Raw genomic sequence first — 21,634 nt, 5'->3', positions numbered from 1 at the left:
CCTCGCAGTAGATGTAGCAGAGAGTAGATTCAATGTTTTAATTATTTTTCTGTTTACATTTTCTCCTATCTCCTCAACTAGACAATGAGCTTTCATGGGACAGAAGTCATGTCTATTCTGTTCTCTATTATATTCAAAGTACCTGTTCTTTATCTGGAATATAGTAGATGTTCAATATTTGCTGAATACATGAATGTGGAGAAAAATTGGGACTGACTCATATTTCTTGGATTCCTCACATCTCTCCTTTATATCAAGGAAGTGGGGAGGAACTTGCCTCTCATAATTGCTAACATACATTGGAAAATGTAAGTAAAAACATTGTGTAAACCATGTTTATTCTTATCTTAGTGGCAATGAAAATCACCCTCCAAAGTTTGGATTTCAATTGTTCCTAACAACCACTGTGAAGACGTTTGCTTATTTTCCCTTCCTATATTCTATTTCTTTTTAATGATTTATTGTTTTGCTCTCTGATTACAAAAGCAATACCTATCTATTTTGGTATTTGAAAACTTTGGGAAATGTAGACGAGTATAAAGAAAAAAAGAAACCCAGGTCTTATTCTCAAAGCAGGTTCCCTTCCCCCAAATTTAAGTTTGCATCATGTAATGGTTTGGAGATTAAGACTCAATATTTAAATATTTGGAGATTTAAGGAAAAATGCAAATTAGTCCGTTGTGTATATACCATATCCTATTTAGCCAATCATCTATCGAAGGACACTTTGGTTGTTTCCATGTTTTGGCCACCATAAATAAAGCTGCAATGAACATCGGAGCACATATATAAATGTTTTCAGATTTTTTTGTGTGAATACCCAGGAGAAGGATTAATTAATTAATATTAGTTTCAGGTGCACAAGACAAAGTAATACTTAGACGTTTATCATTTATATCCCTCACACTGTGGAACCCCCTCGCCCCATCCACTATGTCTCTGACATCGCACCAAGCCATCACATTTCCACTGTCTCCACTCCCAATGCTGTACTCTGCCTCTTGTAAGTATATACATACATATATATATATATATATACATATATATATATAAAATTATAGTTGGCATTCATTATTGTTCAGCTTCAGGTGTACAGTGCAGTGATTAGGCATCTACATCTTCCCTGAGGTGGTCTCCCAAATGGGACACGTGTCCATCGGATACCCTACAAAATCTTTACATTATTGATTACGTTCCCCAAATTAATTTTCAAAACCCCGTGGCCATCTTGTGGTTACCGACTGTTTTCTAATCCCCTCACCTTCCCCCTTATTCCCACCCCCCCACCCATCTAACAGCTCTCAGTTTTTCCTCTTTGTCTCCAATACTGTTTCTGATTAGTTCATTCACTTATTCTCTTCTTTAGATTCCGCATATAAGTGAGATCATATGGTACTTGTCTTTCTCTGTCTGACTTATTTCACTTAACATAATGTTCTCTAGGTCCATGCATGTTGTTGCAAATGGTAAGATTTCTTTCTTCTTTATGGCTGCGTAATATTCCATTGTATAAATGTACCACAGTTTCTTAATACAGTCATCTACCGATGGGCATGTTGGTTGTTTCCATGTCTTGGATATTATGTATAGTGCTGCAATAAACATAGGAGTGCATAAAGATTTTTGAATTGGAGTTTTGGATTTCTCCGGATAGGAGTGGAATTATTGGATCATTGGGTAGTTCCATTTTCAGATTTTTGAGATACCTTTTTTTAAAAAATTTTTATTGGGGAATGTTGGGGAACAGTGTGTTTTTCCAGGACCCATCAGCTCCATGTCAAGTCATTGTTTTCACTCTACTTGTGAAGGGCTCAGCTGACTGTGGGACTCGAAACGGCGACCTTGGTGTTATGAGCACTGCGCTCTAACCAACTGAGCCAACCGGCCACCCCAAAGACTCCTTTTCTATTTTTGATAATTCCTTTTATTATTTTTCCCAACAGGTTTCAAACCTTTGAATGAGTTCATCTTGTTCAAATGGTTACATTGGAAGAGTGGTGGTTTCAATTGAGAATCTTTTTTTTTCTCTTGCAAAATTGAGTCAAATATTTGTCAGGTAAAAATTATTATAAAAAATGTAACAATTGTTGGGGTGGCCAGTGAGCTCAGTTAGTTAGAGCTCAGGTGCTCTTAACAACAAGGTTGCGGGTTTGATTCCCCACATGGGCCACTGTGAGCTGCGCCCTCCACAACTAGATTGAAACAACTAATTGACTTGGAGCTGATGGATCCTGGAAAAACACAGTGAAAAAAAAAGTTAAAAAAATGTAACAATTGCACATATCAGTGCTTGGTTCTGATGCTAATAAGCAACAAGAAATATTGTAAGTAATATACAGACATTTTAGCACTGTTCACTGCTCTTATTGCTAAAATTTAGCCGTCTCTCTGTACTTATACATGACGTTAATTACATGTTCAATTGATAAAACTGGGGTTGTTAAATCTTTAGCATGTTATAACACTCTGGTAACCATCTGCTCCACCTAATGAATCCCAGGAATCTCTAGAATGTCATCAGCAGCCAATCAGAGCTTCTGTTGGCACCAAGTCACTCCATCAAATAATTGTTTACTTCCTACCATGTGCCAGGCATGTCCTGAGCACTGTCCCAAGAAAAATGAATGAAACAATCCCTTTCTGGAAAGCTCATAGTGAATTACCAATGATAGATAATCACGCTTAATATATTCCAGTAAAAGAAATAAAACTGATATTTAACTAGTTTGTGTAACCTTATGAAATTATGATTTTATCCATCTTTTTAAAATAGTAAAAATATCTCTACTTCTCCATTATTATGTTTCTGGACTTCTGGTGGGAATCACTTATCATGTCATAAATTTCAGCAAATATAACGGATGTCTCAATAGGTCTCAGTGGTATTATGTCTTGCCTGTCATAAATTTTAAATTTATTAACATATTTTTAAATGCCTTAAATATGTAAAGCTCTTAGATATGTTATAAAATGAAGAGAAACATAATAAACTATTTTAAAGCTGTGAAAACATCTGAATGAAGCGGTACTGCTTCTACACCTTGAGTTAAGCGATCCTTTCTAGTGAGCTCCAGATACTGACATCCTTAGTTTTTCTTAAGATAGGAAGCTGTGGATGCAAAACTCCAGTTACCACTGACAAACTTCAAGTCTCTTTAAATTAAGCTACTATTTAAGAACTTTATGTGTAAGAAGTCCCCTTTCTATTTCTGACAAATGCTGTTACTCCGTTTACTTAGGGTATCCATGCAATTCATTGTTGATCTGATTCAAGGAATAAACACAGCATTGACCGCGTAACAGTCTCTTTTCAGTTACACCAAGTTTTCAGATGGGTCCCAAAAATTTCATTCAAAAAAAGCACGAAAGATCTCCAGAGTCAATACTAAATAGGCTCATCTTCATCACAAAGATCTTTTCATGAGGCTCATTGGAATTTCCTTTCTTCCCAGAAAAAGATGTTGTACCTGAAACAGGGGTAGGCACAACAATCCAGTGTTTGCTGTGGAGTGGGGCTGCCTTGGGTTCAAGTTCCTACCTTGCCACTGTCTGTATATTCTGTACCTTAATTTCCTCATCTGTAAAGTGGTGATAATAATAATGCCTATCTCATAAAACGGTTGGAAGTTTGAACTGAGCTAATAAATGAAAAAATTTCAAGTTGTGTCTGGAACATACTATAGGGTTAATAATGTTAGTAGTCGTTATTATGTGGTTTTATTCAATATTTATTAAAAATATTTCCTGAGGGTGAAGGTAATCAGATAGTTTTCAAGTAGTGCCTTGAGAAGAGGTGGGCTTCCCCTGAAAGTTCTTTATTTTTAATTGGTATGTTTTTAATAAAGGTCATTTGATCTTTATTTATTATTGAGTAAACAGAGATCCAGCTAAGGGTGCCCTTCTTCGTAGAGGGTTTTTCAGTAATGCAAAAATTGCTATGTGGTTAAAGCCTTGCTTCCTGAGTCTAGTATTTTTTTCAAGTATCAAATAACGATTGATAGAATCTATTGATATAGTAGGGACAGTCTGCCTATGCCTTCACTATCATACTCAATAGGAATCCATTTAACAGATCAATATATGCCTATGGTTGCCAAGTTACAAAGAATCCAATATCCCTAAGGTTATAGTGAAGGGACCACAGTTTTAGCAACACTCGTTGACTCATCTTTTATCTCTCTGACTCATTCGTAACCACCCAAACTCTTCTCCGTTAATCCTCTTCTGAGGAAATGTCCAAGTAAATGTTACCGTGTGGTATTTTTGAGGCTCTGACCTCACTTGAAGAGCCAGAGATAGAGGAAATTTCTCCCTGTAAAAAAAAGAAGAAGAAGAAAAAGAAAAGCACAGTCAAAAACAAGCCCTTTAGAAAAAGAGAAGTTGCCATTTTCCTTCATTTATTTTGAGATTGTGCGTTTCCCCATCCTCAGGTTCTTTTGTTTTCTATGCTTAGCTCAGGTGGAGCCTGTGTTCCTAAAATGGGAAGGGCAGATCAGATGTACTAACAATTAAAAAAAAAGATTTAGCAATCTAAAAAGGTTTAACCAGAAGCTATTTTAGTGAGTGGTAAATCCTTATATTAGGGAGATTTACAGAGTGACGGCAGACATTTTGAAGTGTAAGCAAATTCAGTACAGTGTACATTAGGAAGTCTTATGGAACGATAATAAGAATAACTTGAGTATACTTGGAAGATTACTCAAATATCTCTCTGGAGATTGCTTTATTTAGACTCCAGATTTTACAGTGGTGATCCCTGACACCAGAAAAGGGAAGAAGCAACATGACAATTTTGTTACTTGGTTTTTACAAGAAAAATAGGAGATGTTGAATTCAGTTTACTAAGGTACAAGGCATATGTATTTTTTTCAAGAAATATGGACAGTTAAAGGAATGAAACATTTTTTAAGGAAGGAAGAGGATGAACTGAGTATTGATAATATGCCTAGTAATTCATTCTTTTGTAGCAGCTCTATTGAGATATAATTTACATACTGTGATGTTCACCAGTTTAAAGCACACATTCAAAGTTTAAATATATATTTACAGAGTTGTGTGCCCATCACCATCATCTAATTTTAGAACATTTTCATCATCCCCAAAGGAAATCTTGTACCCACTAGCAGTCACTCCCACTTTCTCATTCCCTTTCATCCCCTGCTCCCCAGATTTAGGTAACCACTAATCTACTTTCTGTCTCTATAGATTTGTGTTTATTTTGATTAAAGACTGTCCAGCAGTGAGAAGTTTTACCTAATTGTGGTTTTGATTTATATTTTACTAAAGACCAATGGTGTTGAGTATCTCTTCATGTGCTTATTCACTATTCCTATATTTCCTTTGAAAAAATGTTGAAAACCCTTTGCCTATTTTTTAAATCGAGTGTTTTTTTTACAGTTGAGTGTGAGAGTTCTTTACACATTCTGGATAAGTCCCTTATCAGATATGTGACTTGCAAATATTTTCTCCCATTCTGTGGGTTGTCTTTTCAGTTAATAACATATGCTTTTGACCACACCTTATTCCTGGAAACTCCATGTGTTCAATCCAGTTACATCTATGGACCTGACTCCCTCTCCTTCCTCTAACTTGGGTGTCTTTACTTGCAATACTTCCTTTTTTTTTTTTTTTTCGGGCAGATAGTCTAATGATCCATTTCTACTTCTCTATACCTATTTTTCTTTTTCCCACCTAAAAGAGGTATAGAGAAAGTGATTCTAGTCAATTTGCCTGCTCTAAGTCTTGGCTTCCTTCAGAAAATGTGATCTTAAATCACAGGCATCAAATGTTCCTTTATTTGTAACAAGGAATTTATTTAATTTTCTGTTTGGGAAAGGGTTCCAGACATTTGGTTCAAAAATTTTTTTCAGAAGGCTGAGGGCCCCTTTTCCTTTTCAAGCTTTAATTTTGAACTAAGTTATTATTTGAGTGCTTGAAACATTGTCAAGAATGTAGAATACTTGTTACCACTAGAGAAGAAATCTAATCACCAGGTGTGTGTGGTATATATAAGTTAATTCAAAGAAGATTCCTAATTAAATATGATATAATTAATTATGCTAGTTATTAGAATTTATTTTAAGGTTTTAGATTCATCTGCCTCTTTTAATTTTCAATGTACACTTATCTCTCTCATATGGCAAGATGTATTTGATTACAGGTTGCTTGGATTAAAAAAAGTACTACACTACAGTTAAATAAGTATACTATTATCATGACATTTAGGAAAGAGGTAAATTACATGATTCATCTTTTTAAACAACAATATAATTCAGTCATACTCTGAGTATTTTTTAATCTCAAAAACATTGGTTAAAGATGTGCTTAATAGAGAAAGGACATAAAATTTATATAACTAGGTGCCTATGAACCTAGTACTAACAATTGTAATAAATGTGGTATTTATAAACTCTTCTTTGTTCCACAGCCCTCAATGTTATTACAGTTGCATAAATATCCTTACCCCATTTTATTGGCCATGAAATGAAAACATAGTCTGCAGTCTAAGATATGAGAAGTATTTATATATTTACATGTAGTAATTAAATATTAATACAGATTTCTGTCTTGATTTTAGTCTTTTTAGATATATTGCGAACTTTGTCAAGCTGAAAGGATTTATTGTTTTTAGGAAGAAAGCACAAGTTCTTCTTTAAACATTGATTAATTCAACAATTATGGTGTTAATAGAAAGGTCTAAATGATCAGGGGAAAAGGCCTGATCATTTCCTTATCTTCACAAAATTTGTAAACCAGGAAATGAACAAATAAGTGCATGGTGTATCAGTGTGATGAGGCATGGGCTGCTATGTATGCGTAGACAAGAGACATTGAACTCAAACTTGCATGGAAGAAGCATCCTCTAAATTGAGAACTTGTGGATGAATAAGTGTTATTCAGGTGAAGTGTTTAAGCAAAGGGAGCAGTATATGCAAAAGTCTAGAGATTAGAGACACATAGTCCAGTTAGGACATTTAATGTAGTTCCCTATGGAACATAAAGGGGAGACAGACCATGAGTGTTGGGAGGGAAGGGCTGAAAGGGAAGCCAAGAGCCTCATCACCAAACCCACTAAACTGTGTGAGGAAAAGCAATGGGAAGCCACACAGGATCTTAAGCAGAAAAGAGTTAACAGGATGAGATTTGCTATTTAGAGTTATCATAATAACAACAATACAACAACACTAATGATTGCTAATATTTATTGTATTGATAACATGCCAGACACTATGCTAAATGTTTTATATCATACAATTTCCAATATATTTTTCAAGTAAGATTACTGTAGCTAACAATAAATGCTATACACATTATGTTATAATTGTCAGAAAGTTTTAGTTTACTTAAACAGGGCTTTGTTCCATAATTACCACTGCAAGGGTGGCTTTATGTAAAGTGTGGAGTCCAGCTTTACAGAACATAATTTGACAGTGTAAACAAACAGGCTATTTTTCATTTTGAGAACATAAAATTATTTGGGAAAGTGGTTAAATTATAGAGTAATTTTGGATAAATTTGAATTATGCTTAATTTAATTTATCTCCCCATAGTGCAGTTTTGCTTAACAATTGTGTGTGTAAATAAGTGTGGATTTGGTAGGAAGGCCTTGGAAGAATGTTACAAATGTGTGTTCTGAATTATGGAAGTATACGTAAAGTTTTTGGGAAGACATAAAACTATCAAGAGGATAGCATCTTTATACTAATAAGTTTCACAAAGGCGTTATTGAAAAGAAGAACTATAGAAACTATCATTAAGTTACTTTGCAAGCCATAGGCTGCACATGCTCCTGGAAATGACATTAAAAATACTTAGAAACCAATAGGATACAAACATTAATCAAAAAAGACTCAGGTCACAGAGATGGAAGCTTGCTTCTGGTTCCTTGGTGCTAGGGATATACAGGTGTGCTAAGACCACAGACACTAAAACAGCTGGGAGACCTCAGGGGCCATAGTATGTTGGCTGTTTATCAGGAATATGGAACTATTTCAATATTTTATTACCAACCACTATGACCACACCAATAGGTATTGGCTTAATATTAAGTTTATGTGTTCTTATTTTTAGTATGAATAGGAAGAGTTATATCAAGATGGTAAGATGGTAAGCACCTGTATAAGGTACAGGAAAAATATGCTCTTTGCATTTGAAAAAAATGTAAATTTAACATCCCTCAAATAGATGTATGTTCCAAAGAAAATGAATCAGAACCCCAAAACAGAACATAAGCAGAGCCCAACTTCTAAAAGGTATAACGTTCATCATAATGGAGACAGACTGCACTCAACAAGGGAAGAATCATAATTTTGGCTCTTCACTAAATAAGGACCTAAAAGCTATCAGAATGAATTCTCATTTTCAAATGTTTGTTGAACGCTTAGAATGCACAAAAGCATCGAGAGCAAAAATAACATTCTCCTGTAGTAAGGACATCTTCCTTCTCAAAGTGTATGGGAGGAGGTGATAGAATAGAAGTTGGAAAGGGGATTTGTCAGGTCTTCCACTTGCTGTTGGAAGATCTCTGACAAGTTAATGCATCAGATAAAATACTGGTTTAACTGCTTTAATAAAGATAAAAAAATAACAGTGGCTTACATAAAATATATTACTTTCTTTTTCTCTCACTTAAAAACAGAACTAGTAGGCAGTCCAAGCTGGTAGGCAGCTTCAGTGGTCATCTGAGGACTTGGGTTTTATGCCATAAGGTTGGTGTAATCTGCATTGTGGAAGCTGACTTAGGACCACATCTATGTTCCTGTCTGCTGGGAATGGGGGAAATATAGGGCAGTGAAAGGCACTCTTTTAAAAGGCATAACCTACAAATTACATACATCAGTTCTAGTCACATTCCAATGACTGTTACTGAATCACTTGGCCATATCTAACTGCAAGGGAGGCTGAAAATTGTAGCTTCTAGTTGGCCAGCCATGTACTCAGCAAAAAACAATGGAGCTTTTAGAATTAAAAAGAAGGGAAAAATGGAAATTGGGGAAAATTAGTAGACCCTGCTACATTTAACTCCCCTGAATGTCAGTTTCACTTTTTGTGAAATATGGAGGATTGTATTAAATGATCAGTGAGTAGAAAACACTTAGCCCAGCGCCTGACACATGTTAAGTGCTCGACAGTAATTATTTCCTCTTCTCCTTGTCTTCATGCCATGGTGGCCCTGGTAGTGCTCATAAGATTCTTGTTTATAGAGAACCCAGCTAGGTAACAATACAGACCTGGTATAAGGAACGGACATAGGGTGCCCGTCCAGTTACTGCTCTTGATTCTGTTCCACTTCCTTGAAGATATGTTCACAAGCTTTACTATTGAATAGTATCTTCTTTGAGACCCTTGACCTTTGTATTTTGATGAAATGAGTTTGACGACCTAAAGGAAGCATCTCTAGGAAATGTGAAGGATGCTTTGGAATCTAAGCTCTGAGCAAGAGCCTAGTACAAACCTATACTGCCAGACCTTCAGCTATTACTCTTCCACAGTCCGTTTTCCTAAAATATATCCCAAGGAGTTAAGCTCTACTGGGAGCCATCATCCTTTCTCCTCTATCCAGATCTAGGAGCTAGGTTCCTGAGAGCCTTTCTCTGTAATTATTTTTCCACTCTTCCCAACAGTCTCAACATATCAATCTTAAGATATCTCCCATCTCTCATTACCTAAGGAGAATTACTGCTCCCTTTCTAATCATATTTCCCTTGTTTTTATAGTGCTTAGTCTCCAAGATGGCTCACAATAATCCTTACCTCATGGTATTCACTTTCTTGTGTAGTCTATTGTTACACTGAATCAAAGTTGACTTCTGTGATCCACAGATTATGGTGGCAGTAATGGTGTGCGACATCATGTCTAGGTCATAAAGGCCACTGAAATTTTGCTTTGCACTTTTTGGCACCCTTACTCTGAAGGACATGAGCCACCATGCCATATGATTTGGGAAGCCACTGGGAAAAGCCCATGTGCCAACAGCCAGCAACAACTTGCCACTCGTGTGAGTGAGCACACTTGGGAACAGATACTCCATTCTCAGTCAAGTCTTCAGATGACTGTTGCCCCCAGCGATATCTGAACCACCAAACCAAATGATTTGTGAATTTATGATCTATATATACTATAAAAGACAACAAATGTGTACTGTTGTTTAAACCTTGTGTTTTGCGGGGGATTTGTTACACAGCAATAGATAACTAGTACAATATTAATCTTTAATTTTTTCGAAGTTAAAAGTTTTTTCAAATCTTTTTTCAAATCTGTATTTGTTGTGCATTTTCCTGGGTGAATCATTATGATTCTTCAGTCAGGGTGAATGGAGTGCAAAGAAGTTCTCAACTAAGACAAGTACCATATGATCTCACTTATATATGGAATCTAAAGAAAAGACTATGTGAATGAACTAATCAGAGTCAGTTTTGGGGACGCAGAGAAAAAACCGAGAGTGGTTAGATGGGTGTGTGGGAGGGGGTTGGGGATAAGGGGAAAGGTGAAGGGATTTGGAAGCAGCTGGTAACCACAAGATGGCCTCAGGGTTTTTCTTTTGAAAATTAATTTGGGGAAGGTATTCTATAATGTTGTAAAGATTTTGTTGGGTATCCGATGGACATGCGTCCTATTTGGGAGACCACCTCAGGGATACTGTGGATACCTGATCATGGCATTGTACATCAGAAGCTAAACATTAATGAATGCCAACTATAATTTTATATATATAATGTGATGGTTCAGTGTGAGGTCGGAGGGATAGTGGATGGGGGAGGGGGGTTCACAGTATGAGGGATATAAATGATGAACGTCTAAGTATTACCTTGTTTTGTACACCTGAAACTAATAAATAAATTAATTAATAAAAAAAAAAAAAAAAAAAAAAAAGAAGTTCTCAACTGACAGATAATAAACACTGACGCATTGCGATCAGCTGTTAATAGTATTAAATTTCTTTAGTTTAGAAATTATTGCCTTTTTTTTTTTTTTTTTATACTTTTTTTTTTTTTTTTGTTGAGAGCCCACTGGCCCATGTGGGAATCGAACCCACAGCCTTCGGAGTTAGGAGCACGGAGCTCTAACCGCCTGCGCCACCGGGCCGGCCCAAATTATTGCCTTTTAAAACATAAATTAGTGTGGATTCAAATTTATTCATATGATTTTCTTCTTCAATTCATCCAAGTTTGCTTTCATAAATAGGAGGGAAGTACTCATGATCCACATCCTGCCTCATCTATGAGAAACAGCTACTGGTGCGTTATTAATATTTGTGGGGATAAAAAGTTCATTTCCATGTTTTACTTTTTTACTTCTTCGCATTCCACCCCCCGCCCAAACCTCAGTGTATACCTGGGAGTGTAATACTTGTGAAAGTTATATATGCCACAAAAGATAGATTATAGATAGATAGATAGATAGATAGATAGATAGATGATAGATAGATAATTGAGAACCTATTTTCGGAACTAATGGATTAAATTTCACATACAAAATGTACTTTCTCCTGTATCCTCTCCATTTTCCCCATCCATAGTAACTGTTATTATGTGTAGACAGTATGTATATAAGATCACTAAACCAGACTGTGGGTTGCTTAACCCAGGCACCCTAGTAATATTATAAGCATTAGTTACATAGTTGAATTGATCATGTGATATACATATTAATTACTAATGAAGCCAAATAATCAGCTTGGTCATTACAGTTTCACACACAGATTCTGATTTCACCGACAGTTGCCTATATTCGACCATCCGAAAATTCTTTTTTTAATCACTTTTCTTCCCAACTCTTTCTTTATTTTTCCCAAAATTATCATTTCTTTTTTCAAATTTCCTGCTAGCTGTATCCTTCTGGAATTCTAATGAAATGATATTATTGAGACCACTGAAGTTAAATTTTTAACCTTAATCATGAAAATGTGCATATCTTTGCTACTAAAATCAGCTCTAATCACTTCACATTTAAGAAAATCTCTACAATGACTATTTTTTTTGCTTTCCAACTCACAAACATATATCTACACTTAGATTTAAAAGCCTTATATTTGCATTTCTTTAATATTTCACAACACACATTTAAAAAAAGCGATTTTGAAGTAACTTAATGTCTATCCTCCGTCTTTTGCTTTTCTTAAGTCTTGGCAAAATAGTGATATAATGGCTGGGCATTTTTACAGTTGACCTTTTAGTCATTCAGGGTGTGTCTGTCAGCCTGGACTTCTACCCACATAGGGGGAGAGTAGAAAGTGAAGTTGCCTCCTCACTCCCCATTGGTCTCTAGGAGGGGTAAGCCATGTTGTTATGTTCACTTGTTTACAGATATTTAACTACTATGGCAATATTTGAAGATGGTGGATATTTAAAATGTTGGTGTATAATCAGACAACTGAATTATGTTTGAACACCCTTGGCAACAGCAACAGATTACTGCATTTACTTCACTGTTGTTTAACGTGTGTGTGTGTGTGTGTGTGTGTGTGTGTGTGTGTGTGTGTATGTTTGTTTTTCCTACTTTATGTTAGCTCTTTATAAGCAGGGGACTACATTCTGGCTGTTATAACAAAATAGCACAGACTGGGTGACTTATAAACAAATTTATTTCTCACAGTTCTGGAAAGTGGAAACCTGAGATCAGGGTGCCAGTATGGTCTGGTTCTGGTTTACAGAGATCTCATTGTGTCCTCACATAGCGCGAGGGGCTAGGGACCTCTGGAGTGTCTTTTATAAGGCACTAATCCCATTCATGAGGGCACCACACTTGTGATTTAAGCACTTCCCAAAGCCCCCACTTCCTAGGTTAGGATTTCACTATATAAATTTTGGGGGGGACACAAGCATTCAAACCATGTCAGGGGCCTTATGCTATATTTTAATTTCTCCTTTGAAACGAGCAGGCCTAGTTATTATTAGTAGACCTGATCATCACATTGGTTAAGGCAACCAGAAGCAGGCAATAGAGCACACAACAAAATGTTTCTGGTCTACCCACTCTTTTTCTAATGTAATACCAAATCTGATGAACAGAATTCCAGGAGCACCGGAGATCTTCAGGCGCCTGCCCTTCATGCTGGAGTGATTAAAGCTGTGTGTGGGAACAGATTATTCTGTTCAAATTATGTCACCTGAACCTCCCCCTGAACAACAGCCCTGACTTTCCTTCCCTATTCTCAATAGTCCATTGAATCCACAAGATAAGAAATGTCATTGCATAAGCAGGAACTTAAACCATATTGCTAATCACTAGGGGAACTGTTGGTCTGTTTATCAAAAGGATCAGCACATTTTCCAAGATGAAACATAGGGGTCAATGATTACACATACTTCCCAGCCTTTTCTCCATTCTTTGGCTTATCCCTATAAAAAGCAAAATATCTACTGATTACCATAATTTAATTTTAAACATTTTCATCACTTCAAAAACAAATCCATTCCCATTGATAGTCACTCCCCATTCCCGCTTCTCCCAAGCCCCTGCACCCACTAATCTATTTTTCATGTCTAGAGATTTGCTTATTTTGGACATTTCATATAAATGAGATTATACAATATGTGGCCTTTCACTTAGAACAATGTTCATGGTTCACCCATGTAGCGTATGCCAGTATTTCATTCTTTTTATGGTTGAATAATATTTAATTGTGTGGATATACCACATTTTGTTTATCCATTAATCAATTAAAGGATAACAGTTTGTTTCCACTTTTTGGCTCTTATGAATAACATTATTATGAACACTGAAGTACAACTTTTTATGTGGACATATGTTTTCATTTCGCTTCATTATATAACTAGGAGTGGAATTGCTGGATCATATAGTAACTCTATGTATAATTTTCTGAGAAACTGCCAAATTGTTTTACAAACTATCTGCATTTTAAAATTCCACAAGAAATGTATAAGGCTTTTAATTTCTCTACATTTTCACTATCACTTGCTATTTTCTGTCTTTTTTATTATAGCCGTCCTAGTGGGTGTGAAGTATATCTCACTATGGGGTTTTGATGTGCATTTTCCTAGTGACTAATGATGCTGAGTATTTTTTCATGTGCTTATTGACTGTATATCTTCTTTGGAGAAATGTCAATTTAAATTATTCGTTCATTTAAAAAATAGGGTTGTCTTTTTTTATTATTGAATTATAAGATTTCTTTATATCTTCTTTACATATTTCAAAGTCCCTTATCAGATATGATTTTAAAATATAGTCTCTTATTCTTCAGTTTGTCATTTCACTTTATGGTGTCCTTTGAAGCCCAAAGTTTTTAGTTCTAATAAAGTCCAATTTGTTTATGTTTTCTTTTGTCATTTGTATTTTTGGTGTCACATTTTGAAATCATTGCTTACTCCACGGCCACTGAAATTTCTGCCTCTAATTTCTTCTAAGGATCTGATAGTTTTAGCTTACTTTTGTTGTATTTTGTGTTATTTTTTTGTATTTGTTCTGAGGTAGGGGTCTAGCATTCTTTTATACGCAGATATCTAGTTGTCCCAACACCATTTGTTGAAAAGATTACTCTTTCCCCTATTGAATTGCCTTGGCATCCACCCCGTCAGGGCCAATTGACCATAATAAAGATATGAATTAATTTCTGGACTCTCAATTCTATTCCACTGATCTATATGTTTATCTTTATGCCTGTATAATACAGTCTTGATGACTGTACCTTTGTAGCAAGTTTTGAAATTGGGAAATATGAGTCCCCCAACTCTGTTCTTTTTCAAGATTGCTTTTCATATTAGGTTTATACAGAAATGATTAATGAGTGAATAAATGGACAAACGTTTGTATTTTTTAAAGTTTTATTTTTTGGGGAGGGGAGGAGGTTGGGAATTTTATTATCTTTAAAGGGGTGTGACTAAGGGATGGTGGTATAAATATATCTTCAAAAAACATGCCAGGATTGATCCTATTTTATAAAGATGGCCTAGATGGCTAGGTTTCTGCTTCCTGGGCTGCATAACAGAATCTGTTTCTGAATTCTCTGTAATTGTCACCATTCTGGGAGAGTAGCAGGTGTTCAATAAATATGTATTGATTAAATGCCATCTTCTTTTTGTTTTGTTTTAACGTATTAGTTGTCTTGTTGCTACTTTTTGGTTGATAGTTGTTGAATTTTCTGTTTTTCTAGCCTATTCAATAACTCTGCAAGTTGGTTTAGAATCCTGTTTTCCTAAACTTCTGCCAAATTTCTGTACACCACCAAAATATGCCGACAGATGATTTTCCAGAATGGAATCATTACTAATTCTTTTCAGATGGAGTATCAAGCGATCGGATTTGCCTCTATCTCTTTCCCACTCTAATCTCTTTGCTATCACTTGTAAAGCCTTGCTTTCTCAGACTCCAACAGCAGAAAACAACTCCCATTTCTAAGGCTGGTGACATCCTGCTTTGTGTTTCCTGAAATATCATTTTCTCCAGTAAGACTTTCCAGACTGAGATAGAGTGGACACTGATTCTCATAGTGAATATACAGTTTTGCATAGTCCACCACTTGCACACAAACTGAAAGGGGAGAGAGAAAAATCTTTCATGTATGTTAAAGGTTTGAATCTTCACATCTTTGTTTATATCTGTTCCCAATTTGGAATGTTAGACATAACCTGTCCTCTGTGTACTTTTTTTTTCTTGTTGACCTAAACCTGTCAAAATGCTTTCTTGTTTTAGAATTCAATTTTTAATAATTTCCTTACCTCCCTTCAGGCTCCTGTTATGCTAACTCTGTTAGGCACACAATGGGTGCTGTCTTCTGTTTCAGAACACCAGGTACGGAATGGCTAAAGGTAGAGTTCTGTGTAAGTGCTTCACACACAGAGCAAGATACCCCCAAAAGCAGCAATGAAATCTAAGTCAATCCCATATCTGGTTAGCTCTGGGGGCATCAAGTTCCCAATAGGGTAGTCTTAAAAGTTGAAAAGGTAGACAGTTGTTTTAGCTTCTCCTGAGTTGATTTACTTAACAGGTTGGAGTGACCTAGGCAAAGGGCTACTTACTGCTGGGATCCTGCCTGTCACAACCCCCATGGCAAATTCGAAGCCCTGGTTAGGGTCAGGAGAGCAGGATCATAATCCTGGCTTCTCTACTGAGAAACCTTAGGAACTTCTTTTCCATTAATTAATTAATTCAGTAAATACTAATTAGCTCCAACTACGTGCCAGGCACGGTACACTAGGGCATGTGACTATAAGAGCTGACAAGACAAGGTCTTTTCATTCATGCATTTACATTCCATCAGAAGAGTGGAGAAAGTCCTGTACCATGACCTTCAGCTATTCCCCGATCTCTGAAACGGTGAGATAGTTTCCAGGTTCAGTTAGAACTTCAGGGCCTGCTAATTTCACATTTGATCAAAGCTCAGAATACAGGGAAAGCTGCCCGACACTATGTAGTCGGTATGGGGTCGTTGACGTGACTATTCTGGCTTTCGTACACAAGTAAGGTACAGCTCACAGTTGGGCAGAAATGTTTTCAACGTTCCACGCGACCTGGGAGAGCAGCGCGCCCCCTCTCCACTTTGCCTGGCGCGTGGTGACCGCAGCACCGATTGTCAAAAGGCCCGAGGTCGTTAGGCATTTGCTATTTCCAAAGGCTGTTTGGAAGGCTTCCGTCCGCCCAAGTCATGTATGTGCTAGTCAACACGGGTTACTTAGGGGCACAGGAAACTTGGTTTCGGTTTAGCAGGGCAGCAAAGTGCTGGGGAGGACTGATGGCGGCACATAACCGTAACATTTCAATGCACGGAGCCGACTAAAAAGACGGCAGAGGCGAATGCCAGCCGGAACGGCGGGTCACGTAGGTTCTAAGGCAGCGCTCCGTCCTTTATACGGTGCCCGGAGCTTCCTTCGAAATGCAAGCTTTCAAAGCCTCCTAACTTGCCCGAAGCAGTGCTTTTTTTCCCGTCACAATCCCCAGAGCACAGCCGCGCAGCGTGGACACTTGTGGCTGAAGAAGGGGAAGCCGCCACCAGAGTCACGCCGGGGGCGGGGTGCCAGGAATCCTTTCACTGCGCAGGCGCCCGAGCCTCGGCGCGCTCCCGCCTGGGCCTCGCCCGCGCGCGCCGCCGCCAGAGCCGCGGGCCACGCCCATGACGTCCCCCGATCGGGGCGGGGCGACCCGCACAATTGAATGGGCGCCGGGACGAGTAGCACATTCCAGCGGGCCCACGTGACGCGGGCGCACCGCCCGAGGTAAACAACCGCGGCCCCGCCTCCCGGCCTTTCCGCTCGCCCGATTCTGCTCCTCAGCGGCGGGACGCGCTCCAACGGGGCGGGCGGCTTCCTCCGAGCGTCCCCAACGGCCGCCACGGGCCGGAGCGGCGGCGGCGGGCGCGGCGTCCCGGGTCTGCGAGCAGAGTGCACCGACAGGGGTCGAGCGCGCGTCCCCTCCCCGCCCCCACCGCGCGCTGTGGCGCAGCAGGAATTTGGCGGGGACCCGGGCGCTATTTGCGGCTCTTGACGCGCGGCCGGCTGGCGGCCCGTGGGTCATTTTTATTCTAGGGGCACCGGGTCATCGCGCTCGGCCGGCCCCCTCCCCCGGGCCCGGAGGGTGTGTCCCACTCGCCGGGGCTCGCCGCGCCTATAAGGGGCCGAGCGGCGGGCAAGGACATGCAGCTCTACAGCAGCGTCTGCACCCACTACCCAGCTGGGGGACCGGGACCCACAGCCGCAGCCCCCGCTCCGCCCGCCACTACCGCCGCCACCCCTTTCAAGGTCTCTCTGCAGACCCCGGGACCCGCCGGCGGCGCACCGGAGCCCGAGACCGGTGAGTGCCAGCCCGCCGCGGCCGCCGAGCCCCGGGAAGCCGCCGCCGCCCCCGCCGCCAAGATGCCTGCTTTCTCCTGCTTCGAGATGGTGTCTGGGGCCGCCGCGCCCGCCGCCGCCGCCGCCGGGCCCCCGGGCGGGTCCTGCAAGCCTCCGCTGCCGCAGCACTACAAGTCCACGGCGCAGATCACCGTGCGGGCCCTGGGCGCCGACCGGCTCGTGCTGCACGGCCCGGAGCCGGGCGTCGCGGCGCCGGCCGCCCCGCGCGGACGCTGCCTCCTGCTGGCCCCCGCGCCCGGCGCCCCGGTCCCACCGCGGCGGGGCTCCTCGGCCTGGCTCCTGGAGGAGCTGCTGAGGCCCGACTGCACCGACGCGACGGGCAAGGACGCGGCCCGGGACGGGCCCGATCGAAGCTTCCGATTGAGCGAGCACCGCCAGGCCCTGGCCGCCGCCAAGCACCGGGGTCCCGCCCCGCCCCCTGGGAGCCCGGAGCCCAGCGCGGGCCCGTGGGGCGAGGAGCGCCCGGCGGAGAGGAGCCTCCGGGTCTGGGAGAGGGCCAGCGACCGCAGCGACCCTCCCGGCGCGGACGAGGGGCGGCGGCCCGGCCCGGAGGCCGAGGCCCCCGCGGCCCGAAGCTGCGAGGCCGCGCAGAACGGCGCAGCCGAGGCGGCCATCGGCTCCAGGTCGGATGGTAGAGACGAGAAACTGGCCCTGTACTTGGCGGAGGTGGAGCGGCAGGACAAGTACCTGCGACAGAGGAATAAGTACCGATTTCACATCATTCCCGATGGCAACTGCCTCTACCGAGCGGTGAGCAAGACGGTGTACGGGGACCAGAGCCTGCACCGGGAACTGAGGGAACAGACGGTGCACTACATCGCCGATCATCTCGACCACTTCAGTCCCCTGATTGAGGGCGATGTGGGCGAGTTTATCATCGCTGCTGCTCAGGACGGGGCGTGGGCAGGGTACCCGGAATTGCTGGCCATGGGGCAGATGCTGAATGTGAATATACACTTAACGACTGGAGGGAGGTTGGAGAGCCCCACGGTGTCTACCATGATTCACTATCTGGGCCCAGAGGATTCCTTAAGGCCTAGTATTTGGCTCAGTTGGCTCAGCAATGGACATTATGATGCAGTCTTCGATCACTCCTATCCTAATCCAGAGTATGACAATTGGTGCAAACAGACTCAAGTGCAAAGAAAACGGGATGAAGAACTTGCCAAATCCATGGCCATATCTCTCTCCAAAATGTATATTGAACAAAATGCATGCTCCTGAAGTGTCTGCAAACTTACACCCTGGGAAAAGTGCATACATAATTTGTGTTTGGAGAATTATATGAACTCTAATCAGGGTAATAGCACTTTTAAACTTCTGGTAGATTTACAGTAGGTGTAATGCCTTAATCCTTTTTTTTTTTTTTTTGAATGTTTTTCTCCTCAGAACTGAAGGTTGCTGGGCACCTAAATGATGTTTCATGATAGCTTTGGGTGATCCTACTGTTATTTATAATTTGCTGTATAAAGTTAGCACTAATTAATTTGCAAGCTAATTTCTCACAGTGAAAATTTGTTCATTCCTGATAATCTATTTTATATAAAAATGTATTTTTGCACAACGTTAAAAAAAATTGGTGTAACTTTATGACGTGTCCCATTTTGACAAATGGCTTTTAGGCATAAACCAGAGAAGTGCTTTATATGAAGTTTATTATTTTGAACAGAATTTGTGAATTAGTAATTATTTTGTGTTGTTGAATTTGAATTTTACAATTAGTTATTTCAAATGGACATTGATGCGTTCATATTACCAGATGATTGGCCCATTCCATTTTGATGAAATAGATTTGTTGTTTTGGAAATCGTTATTTTTCTAGAAATGGTCAACCTTTTAAAGAGAAATATTTAAGGGAAGAATTTTCTTTAAGGGATAGTACCAGCTGTTACTTGAATGCGAGTCTGATATTTGCTGATGGCAGAGTGATTATTCTGTCCTCTGGTTGATGTTTAGAGTAGATTGGTGCTCAGTTGTTTTTATTTATATCTGTCATTTTGTTATAAAAGAATTTTAACATGGTATACAACTTTGTGATAAGATAAGCCTCCTGCTTTATATATACCTTCTTGGATTCAACTAAGAGGTTTGAAAACTAATAGGATCGATGCCTTGAACCAAACTTGGCAGTTATTGTATAGCAGGAGAATACCGTCTTTATTCCTTTTAAATTCTTTCAAACGGCAAAATAGGATTGCCCTGTATTATGTATAAATAAAAATGTCTGTAAACAGAGCTTGTATGGTTTGCTGGGTCAGTGTTCCCAACCTAAAATCTATCTCATTTCCACTTTTAACTACTTTTAGTCATATTTATTAAGTAATGCAGTTTGTACTTTTTTATTTTGTAACATTTTGTGATTTTTTTGTACAATACTGTATTTGTACAATAGAACAATTCTCAGCTGATGGAATGAATGAATAAAATGCATAATTTTACTTCTACAATGTCTTTGGCTAAAGTGGTTTTTAAATTGTAAAGTGACGTCTGTAGGAAACTTTCTTACATATACACGATTTTTTTCATGTGTGAAGATGTCAGAATTATGAGAGGTTTTTTTGCGTTCTCACATGAACAGGATAGAATAATCATTAGTAATTTCAAAGAATAAGGCTAACAATTTAAAGGTGGAGTAATTCAAGAAATTGCCCTCATTTCTAATTATAATTCCTATCTAAAACTACAGATGTATTGACTAATGAACAGTGAAGTGCAAGTATTGTTACCCAGCACAATGTCTAATTAAATATCATAGTTTGTGTTCCACTCACTCTATAGATTTTAACGTTTTAAAGAGGAATAAAAGCATTACCCTAATTATCTAGCCTGGCCTTTTGAAACCATGGGAATCAATAATTGTAAGATGTGTTACCCCATTTAGTTGAGAAATCCCCCTGTATGCATAGTGCTGGGTACGTTTATTGAAGGAAAAGAAAACGAAGTTTTTACTTTTTAGTTGTTTAGATGTCAGGGTTATAGACACAGATGAGCTTGAGTCCATTGCTTAACCACATTTTGGAAGGATGCCATTGGTCGTCAAGAAAAGACAATTTGTCAAAGGTGTAAATGTTAACTATGCATGCATCTCCGGTTTTGTAGGTAAGATAAAGTTTGCTTCATCGCTTCACCAATTATTCAAGTTGGTAAGAAATTTTATTTGAATCACCTGGCTAATTATGGTTCTTCCCCTCTTTCTCCATTTTATTTAGAGCTGTATAACATTTGGGGATGCTTTAAATGTACACAAATCAATAAACTCATCAGGTATAAGTTCATAAAAAGCATTCCATGAGCCCATTACTGTTTTTAATAGGTTCTTCTGTGTCTTTTTTCATTTTCAAATTAAGATTCCAAGTCCTTGATTTAGATTCTCAAGGTAATGTTTTTAAATTAAATGGATCCTAAGGTTGTGTTACATGGCAGCATGTTCTTTTTGTTTTAGTTGTCTTGGCTAAAGGTTGTTATGTATTTCCCATCCTCTTTCTATGGCTTAGTTTTTGTTTGTTTTTTTCCAAGAAACATAGTATTCCTCCCTCTCTTAATGCTTAATATTTATTCTCTACTGCCATACCGGTTTTATCTGTTAGCCGTAGCAGTCATGGATCACTGAAGGTTGAGCAGTCCAGGAGGTGGAAATGTGGTTAACTCTTAGTTACTTTTAGCAAGCAGATTTACTGAACATTTCATTCCTTCAGTTATTCCCATAACAGCTAAGAAGCTCAAAATTGAAGGAAACAGTTGATGCTGTGAGGTAAAGTTTCTTTAGAGTTTCTCTTCCCCATAAAATACATGGGGGGGATAAATCTATAAGTAAACCCAACTGGTTT

General features: G+C 39.4%; 1 protein-coding gene across 1 annotated transcript; it reads left to right on the top strand.

The window, feature by feature from the left end:
• The first annotated feature begins 17,442 nt into the window (after positions 1-17,442).
• OTUD1 (OTU deubiquitinase 1) lies at positions 17,443-20,250 on the top strand. The gene has a single exon (XM_081047548.1). It carries the CDS (start codon positions 17,592-17,594, stop codon positions 19,029-19,031), a length of 1,440 nt encoding a protein of 479 aa, XP_080903674.1. The 5' UTR covers positions 17,443-17,591; the 3' UTR covers positions 19,032-20,250.
• The last annotated feature ends 1,384 nt before the right edge of the window (positions 20,251-21,634 follow it).

The sequence above is a fragment of the Rhinolophus hipposideros genome (genome assembly GCF_964194185.1).
Source record: "Rhinolophus hipposideros genome assembly, chromosome: 1".
Classification (NCBI taxonomy): Eukaryota; Metazoa; Chordata; class Mammalia; order Chiroptera; family Rhinolophidae; genus Rhinolophus; species Rhinolophus hipposideros.
Note: the sequence above shows the minus strand (reverse complement) of the source record. Positions and strands in the feature narration are given on the sequence as shown.